We start from the raw sequence: 11,652 nt of genomic DNA on the forward strand, positions 1-11,652 counted from the left end.
GGAGGATGCCAATGGGAAGGGTGAACACAAAGGCAAGGGCACAAGCTAACAAGACACCCCACCAAGGCAACTGAAGCTGTTCGTTGTAGTACTCACAGGCAAACACAGTGACTGCAATGTTTCCCAAAAGGATTACTATAAACCACCACTCTGGCACTTGCTTGTACTTCTTCATGAGCTTTGTGTGTATGTCCATTCTTTTCTCCTTAAAACTTGATTTGCTTTGTTCCCATATTTCCCTGAAATTCTCAGATGCAAAGATTATCCTCATTGTGCTGTTTAATCCATGTCCGAACAAGCCACTTGAGGTGTGAGGTTTAACCAAAATAATGCTCTAATAACATAAGAAATATGGTTAGATAACCGGAGTCCCGCAATTGGCATGTGAATGTGCGATCGGTTAAAATGCTACCGTGAGACACATATAGCATTGTTCCTAATATAAAGATTAATAAATAACACGTATTATCATTTATTTTAAACAAATTACAGGGATACATGTTAATTCTTGAAATCACGCATCGTTACGATTAAAAACAAAATACTGATGATCACCATTTTTCAATGTTTAACACTCGTAGCAAAAGAAAACTTGTAAAAAAATTTGCTGAGACAATAAAAGTTACCTTCCATGAAACAAAGCAACATGTACAATTGTGGCAGTGAGAGCAGCAAAACCAACACCATAAGACATTGCAAAGAATGTGCTGATGTAAAGTGGGCCTTCTCGCTCAAAGGCAGCAATGTCAAGATGGAAATGGGAATCAATGATTGATGTGGTATTGTATTTTTGACCGTTTGATGTGAATAGTTTATCCGAAAAAATTGGGAAGGTTTTGGCGTTGAAGAGATTGAGCCAATAACATGTGGGAGCCAAAACGTACATGACAAAGAAATATCCTACGGCTACATTGGCAGTGGCGAACCATGGGCTTGCAAGTGGGCTTCCAAGGTAGGACGAGATAGTGGACCAGTCAAGCCCAAAAGTTCCAATACCAAGCCCATGTAGGCCCGAACCGAGCTGTTGGGCCAGGATGGATTTTGGGAATAACCAGCAAATCCAAGAGATGGAAGTGAGCATTTCAAAGAGGTAGCCAGGGAAAACATAGTAGGCAAAGCTGCAGAAGAAAGCAATTACAAAGAACTGAGTGCGTGACAAAGATCCCTTGGGCCGTTCTTCCTTCTCATGTAGGGCCCTGCAATTGAAAATGGACTGTTGCTTCAGCTTACAGCCTGTAGGCCCATTTAGATATTGATACAAGAAAATTAATTTTAAGGTATAAATTATAACTTTTTTTTTTTAGCTCTGATCCCATAGTTTTTAAGTAATTACACAAAATGTCCTCTGTGGAGGGTCTGGGTCTAAAAAGAAAGTGGTAATTTGAATCTAATTGTGTTTAAATGTAGTATAAAACTTTATGCCCTTTTCGAGCTCAACAAGTATAAATAAATATCCTACCAACCCAAGGTCTCCAAAACGAGGAGGCGAATTGTATCATTATTATTTAGAAAAATTGTACGGTATCATACGTTGTCAAATTATTGAGGGAGAAAGTTGTTAGCCATGTGATAAAATTTAACAGTTTGCTTTATGAGTATCAACGTTAGGTGCAGTGCAGGACACAAAAGTGCTCATGTATCAAACTTTTAAAATTTAATCAAAGTGACTAATAAAAGTCTCTTTTATCTGACCGATTCGAATTTTTAATTTTAAATTTATACAGTTAAAAGTTCTCAGAAAATATCACATTTAATTTTTTTTTCTATAGTTAAAAGTTATCAAAAAATGTAACATCGTTGCTCGAATTAAAAACTCAAATCCGCAAAACGAACGAGGCCAAAAACTTACTCTGTTAATAAGGTGAAGCAACATGTCCTATCGTATAATTTTTAGTTTATTTGCCCTAAGTTTTTAACTTTCTTAGGTTTGGTTTTGTATACCTCAGGTCGAGAATATTGAAATCTTGTTTGAATTTAGGTGAAAAAATAATGTCTTTTCATGTAAAAGAAAAAAAAAGGCTTTTTTTACAATTAGACCCCCTAAGAAAATCCACTAGTAGAACATCCTATTTTGATTGTTAGATTACTTTTTCAACTGTTAGATTTAGATTTAGAGAGAGAGCAATTCTGTACAACGCGCTGTAAATTTTTAATACAGACCTACATAGATTCGACTGTTGAAAACTTAATCCAACGATCAAAACATGTTCTATCGGTGGAGTTTTTTAAGGGGTCGCACTGTAGAGGCTCCCAAAAAATAATGCTTTGTTCATTTCATATCATGAACTTAAAGGCCCGTTTAGTTCGCTAATTCGAGTTGAAATGTGATTTTATGTGAGCGGTTTTTATTGTAGCAAAAAAGTTAGATGTGACTGTTTTTTAGAGCTTTTTACTATAAAAAACTCGAATTTTAAACTCAAATTAGTGAAATGAACGGAGCCTTAAATCATATTACTATAGTATTTTTTCTTACATAAATTCAAATTGAATTTTATTATTACAATATTTTTTTTCACATATACGACTTAATTATGCAAATGAATACACGTAAGTGTCTAGCTCTTATTTATTTGGTGGAGCCTATTTCAGATGCTCTTGTTAAGGAGGCAAAGAGAGACCAGTCCATATAGTTAGGTATTTTTCTTTCCTTATTTATTTATTTATTTATTTATTGTTTAAAATAAAGTTAGTTTAGTTCGTTGGTCACCTCTTGGCTAATTCCTTTTTTATCCCAAAAATAGAAAATGAATTAGTTTTGGCAAGATATGATTGGGAAAGAAATGGTGAATCCACGATATTAGTCTTATCTGGATCCAGTCACAACTAACTATCAAGTTTTAACGTCGGTAAAAAGAGGAAGAAAAAAAAAATCCTTAACCACGTACGTAATAGATATTCATATGTGTCGATTTATTTAGGACAAAATTCCCAAGTAATTTGAAAAAGAATTATATGTAAAGAAAAGTAATGAAGAAATTTAAGTCCACTTTTCATTTGAATGTGATTCATCAATGAAAATGGACATTCCTCTCCGCTAAAGATGGACGTCTAAAACCATGATTGTTAGAAAAAGATTATAAAACCAAACGAAGAAAAATAAAAGAGAAAAGAAAAAACATAGTTGTAAAACTGAGAGAGTGAAAAAATTAGAGGATGTTACAAAACTCATGACCCGTTTATTTTATATATTTAAACTTAAATTATTAATTTTGTTACAATATTTTTTTTATAAAAAATTTAAATTTTAAACGTTAGAATCAACAATCATAATTTAATTATACTTTTTAAATGGCCTTCAGTCTTCATCCTTAACTCCATGGAGGAGCCACATTACACTTAATTGGATAGAGATTTTGGGGGAAAAGAAAGGAGGAAAGAATCTTTTCAAGGTGAATGTAAAAAATTTTTAAATTGTTTTTTTAACAAATTAATAAAATTATAGTTGTGTCCCACTCAACAAAAATATGCATATCCCTATTTAACAATATATAGATAATTCTAACTGTACCCTATTAAAAATAATTTACCCAACTATAAATAAATTTTACTATACCCAAGTTATTCCTCTTATGTTTCATATTATGCCCCCGTTTGAAAAATTTTTTAAGCTCCACCACTAGTCCACCTACTTCAGAAAGAAAATCCAAACTATGAAATTGTCTTCCCCTTGTAGTTCACGCAACTTGTAACGTGGGCATATATAGATACATTAATATTTTCTCAAATTTTAATGAAAAGAAAAAAAAATAATATAAAACGGGTATTTTCAGCTTATTAAAAAAAATAGCGTGAGCTACTCCCATCATAACGTGAGCAAATGCTTCACGTGACACGCTACTTAGAAATCAATCATGCATTAAACGACCATAAAAACGAAATTTTGTCTCCAAAGTAGAATGACTCATATACCCAAAGCAGTTGACTGAAAAAGTTTGGAACATTATTAAGTTAAACCCTGTGGCCCGTTTGTTTCAATAGTTTTGAATCACAAAAGAGACGTTTAGTTATGGATTAGAATCATGTGATTAAAATTATTTTTAATTTACGTGTATTTTTTATGAAATAAAATATTATAACGAATCATGAATCATAATTTAAATCATTGTTTGAATCTTTTAACTAAACGTCTCCAAAAATTTTTTTGTTATCATACTTTTTTACACAAAAATTTAATTTTTTTATTGTTATAATAATTTTTCTCTAAAATTCACTTTTTAACGTAAATTTTTAATTAAAGAATGAAATAAATGAAGCTTAAATTTACGACTGCATGGAAATTAGACATCGGTAAGTGAAGATTTTTATTTTTATTTTTTATCTTTATAATTGGGATTCCCATTCTATCGGATGTGACTCATGACTCGTTTCACTTGGTCATCATTGGCATTACGAGTGAAAATCAAGAAAATAAAAATAAAAAACAATGACAGAAAATAAAAATAAAAATATACCTGAACAGCGAAACTTGTACCAGATTTTCTGGCCACCACATGGCCGCCGGCTCCACCAAATACCTTCTAAAAATCCCGGCCCATCCGAACCCCAAAACCTACCATTCAAAACTCATCAACAATAAACCAAACCCAAAAAAAAAAAAAAAAAAAAAAAAAAATCAAAGGATTTTTTTTAGTAGAATTTTAAAAAGATAACCTTTCTTAAAAAAAAAAAAAAAGATAGGTTTGTATTATTCTGTCAGTTTTGTGTATGTATATGTTTGTGTATATGTGTGTGTATATATATGTATATATTCATTTCAACGTAATTTTTTCATCAAATTTGAAAAGAAAAGAAGAAAAAAAGATAGGTTTGTATTATTCTGTCAGTTTTGTGTATGTATATGTTTGTGTATATGTGTGTGTATATATATGTATATATTCATTTCAACGTAATTTTTTCATCAAATTTGAAAAGAAAAGAAGAAAAAACAGATGCAAAAACTAATACCTGAGTTGTTAAGACAACAATCAACGAGACAAAGAACGTCATGTGTTGCTTGTAAAAGATCTTCACGACCGTCACAACGTGAATGGCGTAGACGGTACCGGCGCCGGAGTTGGCGAAGATGGTAATAAGCACGTGCTCTTTTACGTTGAAGGGGCCGGGGTTGAGGGAGAACTCCCAGCGGGTCCCACGGAAGAAGACGTGGTTGGGGATCTTGGCCGCCATGAGCTGGCCGAGCGGCACGACGGCGATCTGTGCGGAGATGGCGGTGATCGACAGCGGCTCCTTCCGGTACCAGAAGAACTGGTTGAGGAAAGAGAGGAGGACACACGACAAAATTCCGAGGAACCACATTCGGAAGGTGAGCACCGGTAGGGAAGGGTCGTCGGTGATCGGCACCGTCAGAGCCACCTGCTCCACCGGCGAGTTCTCCTCCTTCTCCGCCGCCTCTGCGGAGCGTTGTGTTGATGAAGACGGGGAAGGATAGGAGGAGAAGGCTCCGCCATCTTCACCAACCTTAGATACTGCGTCAAGTAAACTATCGTCAGGTCATATCAGAATCAAATTAAAAAAATATTAGAAAAATCGTTAGTAATATAATAGAATTTGATGAAAATACTTAGAGGAGTTTTGATTTCGCCATAGGAGTCTTCTTCCTCCATGGCGAGGAGAGTAAGTTTGAGACAAAAAGTGCAGATTTATTTGTGTTTAGGATATTTATTAGTCAGACGTGGTCGATGTATTCTGAAATGGGATACGTATGTCTTAGCAATTGAAAAAGAGATTGGTAAAAGAGTAGCCCGCCTCTACAAATTTATTCTAATGGTGGAAAATCAGTAATATATATATATATATATTTTTTTAATAATTTTATGGACAAAAATTATAATTATGTAATTTTTTTTATATAAAAGAATAATTCTGTGAGTTGTTGGGGACGGTGTGGGACTAGTTGCTTTATTAGCACATGGTGTGTAATTATATTGTTTTTCATTGTTTACATAGTAGTAGTTTATGACACCTTGTGAATGTGTTATGAAATTTGGGCTCCGAGGAATAAGTTGTTTTGTTGATATGCATTTTTTTTTTGGTTGAAAGCTATATAGCCTATACATATTGAAAAAGTTGTTGTAGGGGTGATATTCAGGTGCTCATTCCTATTTTCTTTTTTTTTCACAGGTGGTAGGTTTGAATTAATGATCTTGATTTACAATATTTGGGTCTAAAATTTGAGATTTTTTTTTTTTTTTTGAGAAAATGAGACAAATACCTTTTAGATTGCATGAGCCTTGATTTTTACTCCTTATTTTTTATTAATACACTTTTAATCAAATACTATATTATTCAAAACGGTATTAATAAGGAGTAAAGAGTAAAAATCTATACTCATATACTTCTAAGCTTAAGTTTAATAAATTTCTCTTTCTTTTTTAGGGTGGAGGATTCAAACTCTACACCTTGTAATGGAATCAAGTGTGGGTACTACCGTAAGACTTTGTTGAATAATGAAATTTTGGGATTTTTCATTAGTAACATGATTTTATAATTTTTTTATTTGGATTTTCTTAGTTATTTTATTAATAGAAATTAAATTTGAAAATTCAATAAAAAAACTGGATCATGTGCAACTCACATACGTAAAACGTTAACAAATTAGGAGTTTGTTTATTATTTGACCAAAATGCAAAGAAAGCGAGTATTTAAAGGCTTGTGGCGGTTTAGTGTATAAATTTGAATAGAAATTTTTGTTTATTTAAATTCTTGTAAGAGAAAAGACATTTTAGTTGACTCATGCCAACATTGGTACAATTTGCTATGTTAATCGTCAAGAAAAACTCGGCAATCCATTATTTAGTTAATTTTACAAGTTCTCAGTCTAATGATTTCATTTGGATAGATTTGTTGTCCTATTTTACTGATGTTGCAATTTTTTTGAATAATCAAGTTAACTTTTTCTTAAAAGAAAAGAAAAAAAAAAAGAAAAACTTACCAGTTGAACTTAATTACGAAACAAAAAAAAGATTTGATTGTCAAGATTATTAATTATGAAAAACGAAAATGACAATTACCAAACATTTAGAGGAAAGTGGAATTGAAAAGGCTGTATTCTGTATACTCCTAACTAACTAGTTTCCCCAGTTGCGCATTGTAACTACCAGTCTAGAGTGACGACAATGAAAGATTTTTTTTATCTTTTTCATTTTAATTAGGTATGACAGTTGAAAAGGATTCTACCAAGGAAAAGGAATCACTTACGTTAGATTCTAGAATCTATCTTTTGTCGTTAATATTAAGCCACGTTGCATGTGCCATTGCCAACCAAAACTTACGTAGTCAGTACCTCTGTTATTCTGTTGTCGTGCGTTATTGTTTTTGCTGGGAGGTCCTTGGAGGTTCGTAGTTTCTCAATTTTAACCCAGAATTCAATTTTCTTTTTGTTAGGGTGGAAAGGAGTTCTTGTCAAAATTAATTATGGGGCAAGGGAATATCAACTTAAGAATTTCAAAGAATACATAGCTATAAAAAGGATATGGTCGGACTGAAAGTAAACTTACGACTATATGACCACATTGAAATAAAGATACATATTTTTAAGTGTTGTCAGTTTTGAGGGGCTTAATAGGCTTATATTTTCACTAATGATTTCTAAAGATAAAGCTTTGTCTCCCTTGAAATTTTGACATTTACTTTCAAATATATATTCAACTCCATGTCATTTCTGAAATATATAGTTTTAATGTTTTCTAAATACATTTTCTATTTCAAATAAAATACAGCACGGAAATAACACATGAGGTTTTGAAAAGGATAAATTGGTTTAAAAAAAAACATATTTAAAAATATATATGAAATAAAATAGATCTAGATTTGATAGCACAATTTGATATTTTATAATTTCAAATCTAGTTTTTGCTTTTCAAATCTGCTTAATTCTTTTTTTTTTTTAAACCATTTTACCTATTTCGGATACAGTTCTAACAACTGAAAAACAGAGATCATTTTTCCATGTCCCAGAGTAGAAATCTTCAAATGATAAAAGCCATAAATCACAATTATATGCAGGAGACAAATACTGGAATGAGTATGTTTCTTTCTCTCTCTTTTTCTTTGTTTGTTTCAAATGATGGACCCCATAAGACTAGACGTTACACATAACTCATAAACTTCAATATGGACGAGTTTTCCCTTAAAAAACAAAATGAACATGGACGAAATCATGGAAACTGAAGGGTTATATAAATAATTATGATAGGACCTCTTTAAAAAAAAAATGAAAAAGAAAAAACAAACAACCAAAACAATGATAGGACCTCTATCGATCCCATTATCACCACGTCGATCCGATATGTAGGTTTGTACGTAATTCTTCCTTTATTCACAAGTCATGGCTACAATTAGAGCCTTTGGATTAACATCTTTTTTGTATCCTATTTATTAACATTGAAGCCTTTGGATTATTTATATTATATAATTAGAGCAACATCTTTTACTTTATTTTTTTAAGCTTATATATATATATGTGGGTATTTATCTTAGTTGGTTAATTGTTTAATTGATTATATAAAAAAATTATATTTCGTTAAAAAAGATCTTAGTTGTTTATTAATTTTGATACCAAAATAAAATTTTTTACTTTTTTTTTCTGAGACTAAATTTTAGTCACTAAAAGATAGATTTAATGACTAAAAGTCACTAAAATGGTAAGATTTTATGTTGTTCAATGACTAATAGCTTAGTCGCAAAAAACATTAAACCTTTAGTGACCAACTTTTGGTCGCTAAATATTATTTTCAGTGACTAGGTTATTTTAGTCATAAAAATTTGGTCTTCCCTCCATTTTTAATATTTGGCGCCAAAGGTTTTTGCAACTAAAAACGCATTTAGTCACTAAATATATCTTTCGGCGACTAAAAAATGGTCACTGATGATTTTAGTTCCGAAAATAATATACCTCTTGACTATATAATTCAACGACTAAAGTTTAGTCAGTGAAAAATATATTTAGCGACTAACAAGTTTTAGTCACTAAAAGTTTAGTCGCTGAAAGTGTAATTTCTTGTAGTGATCACTAAGAGAAATAAAAAAGATAAATATATATAAACTAGATGAAGAGAATTTAACAACAAAAACTGGAGGAAAAACATGAAAAATTAGAACAACCAAACTGCATAAATATTATTATTGACAACAGGAATGGAGGGGACATAGAAACAGCCAAAAGAAACAAAACTTCGAGAACTATAGCAGACCAATTAGCGGCCACATTGTAAGCAAAAAAGTTTAACTCAACTAAAGAAAAACAATTTTAGGTTTCTCTAGCTTCGTTAATTAAGATGCATTAATTTACCATCCAAGGGCAATCATTGGATTGTTTTTCTAGCTGAAGAGGAATAGCTTTGTACTCGCTTTCCAAAACAGCATGCAAACTTAATGGCCTCGAATAAAGCCAATATTTTGGCCGCTTGTGGGGATAAGTAACAACAAACTTTTTTTGAAAGCATATCAATAAAGGCTCCCTCTGAATCACGAGCTACACCCGCAGTAACTGAGAATGAAGATCTCACAACTGCATCTACATTAATGCATTTAGGGTGTGGTTACTTCATGTTAAATAGAAAGGTAAAATACCTCCGAGTGGAGTGGCCTAGCGGTAATAGATTACCGTGGTGGGTTGTGGTGAAAGGTTTGAGAATGACCCTATTTAAGAGTCTTGAATGTGAAAGTTTGCGTTTATCAACTTAGTATTCTATTTAGGGCATCAAAAACTATGCCCCCTCCTGTATTCTTACCGCTAGCACATTCGGTGGACGAGGTGACACACTCCTCGGGTTTGTCCGTAGAGCTTTCAGTGAACATTGCTATCAGCATATGAGCAGCTCAGTTAATAGTATTCAGAAAAGATATATTAATGTTGGTTGTCCCCTTCTTGAACTTTTTCTCCATTGATAAAAATAAAGAGACAAGCAAAATGAGAATTGCTTCACAAGTATGCATAGTAGTTAATTAGAGGCCCCCGTATATGTAAGGAATGAGAAAGGTGAAAGTCGATATTCTTGCATCGCCCTAGTGTTTATTGCAAAGGAAATGAATGCTAAATTATTTATATCTCATTGATAAGTTAACATGTCATAAGTCAATCAATATTTAGTATGTGAAGAATCGAAATTATATTGATACTATATCAATTCCCAAAATGAGTACACACTAGACAATGGATTAGAGTGTTTAATCACTTTCTAACACGGAAGTATATATACACTATGTTGAAGACAATCAAGTAAAATAGGAAAGCAAATATTGTATATTAACTCAATTAGTTTGTTACCATCTTAGTAAAGTCAGAGCTAATTTATAGGCATTAAAATAGGATCTAAATTGTATAGAATCGTGTATAAAGATGTATTCTTTTACTGTTGAAATACACAGCATATCATTTTTCACCAAAATACCTTCTTATTATGGTATCAGAGCGTCGAATCTTGGTGGCCTGAAAACTCTGCCCATTACAGCAACTTTTCTTCCAATTGATCGTCCATTCCGATAAACAATATTCAAACCATGGGAGATCAGAACAACCCAGAGAAGCCAACTCAATCAAGCATGGCATCCAAACTTAACAACCCCAATCACCCACTGTATCTTCACCATTCAGATCAGCCTGGGTTGGTTCTTGTATCACAACTTCTCACTGAGGAGAACTATAGCACATGGAACCACTCCATGACTATGGCCTTAATGGTCAAAAACAAATTTGGCTTTGTTGACGGATCGATGAAACGACCAAACGATGATGCAGGGGACGAGTTGCAGCAATGGATTCGTTGTGACAATCTTGTCAAGACTTGATAATGTTTTGTGTGTCCCAATCTTTCAATTAAACCTCATTTCCATAAGCAAAATTGCTCACTACTCCTTTTGTACAACCATATTCCTTACTCATTTTTGTGTGATACAGGACCTACGCTCGGGGAAGATGATTGGGACGGGAACTGAACGGGAGGGAATCTACTACCTTTATCAGCCACATAAAGCCTCATGCAATTCAATCATTTCCTCTTCATCCGTCCCTTGGCATCAACGCCTTGGCCATCCTTCAAATAAAGTATCTGTGTTATTTCCCTTTTTGGACAAGAATAAATTTTGCATTACCCATAATTGTTTGGTTTGTCCCTTAGCAAAACAAACCAGATTGCCTTTTTCATTGAGTAAAATTTCTAGTCAATCATATTTTGAGAAATTACATGTTGATATTTGGGGTGGTTATCACGTTGTTTCTATTTCTGGGGCTCGGTATTTTCTCACCATAGTTGATGATTTTACTAGATGCACATGGGTTTACTTGATGCGTTACAAATCAGAAACTCCAATTCACCTAATAAATTTCATTAATATGGTTGAAACTCAATTCTCTTCCAAAGTTAAGGTTGTACATAGTGATAATGGCCTTGAGTTTACACTTAAAGACTATTATTTGTCCAAAGGGATTCTCCATCAAACTAGTTGTGTTGACACTCCGCAACAAAATGGAGTGGCTGAACGCAAACATAGACACTTGCTAAACATGGCACGAGCTTTGCTCTTTCAAGCCCATCTCCCAAAAATCTTTTGGGGGGATGCTATTTTGACTGCTGCATACCTTATAAACCGCACACCTACACCAGTTTTGCAAGGAAAACACCTTATGAACGGCTCTTTAATTTAACACCCAAT

At 32.9% G+C, this 11,652-nt stretch overlaps 1 protein-coding gene across 1 annotated transcript in view; it reads right to left on the bottom strand.

Moving 5' to 3' along the window:
- LOC21385302 (oligopeptide transporter 7) overlaps positions 1-5,716 on the bottom strand; it is an 8,334-nt gene extending 2,618 nt beyond the window's left edge. The window contains exons 1-5 of the mRNA XM_024161810.1: positions 5,561-5,716; positions 4,945-5,465; positions 4,452-4,549; positions 627-1,196; positions 1-239 (exon numbers count right to left, since the gene is read on the bottom strand). The exon at positions 1-239 is cut by the window's left edge and continues 9 nt beyond it. Coding sequence (XP_024017578.1) covers positions 1-239; positions 627-1,196; positions 4,452-4,549; positions 4,945-5,465; positions 5,561-5,603 — 1,471 coding nt within the window. The 5' untranslated portion in view covers positions 5,604-5,716. The remainder of the gene's footprint in view (positions 240-626; positions 1,197-4,451; positions 4,550-4,944; positions 5,466-5,560) is intronic.
- Positions 5,717-11,652: the final 5,936 nt, after the last annotated feature.

The sequence above is a fragment of the Morus notabilis genome, unplaced genomic scaffold (assembly GCF_000414095.1).
Source record: "Morus notabilis unplaced genomic scaffold, ASM41409v2 Scaffold1938, whole genome shotgun sequence".
NCBI classification, from domain to species: domain Eukaryota; kingdom Viridiplantae; phylum Streptophyta; class Magnoliopsida; order Rosales; family Moraceae; genus Morus; species Morus notabilis.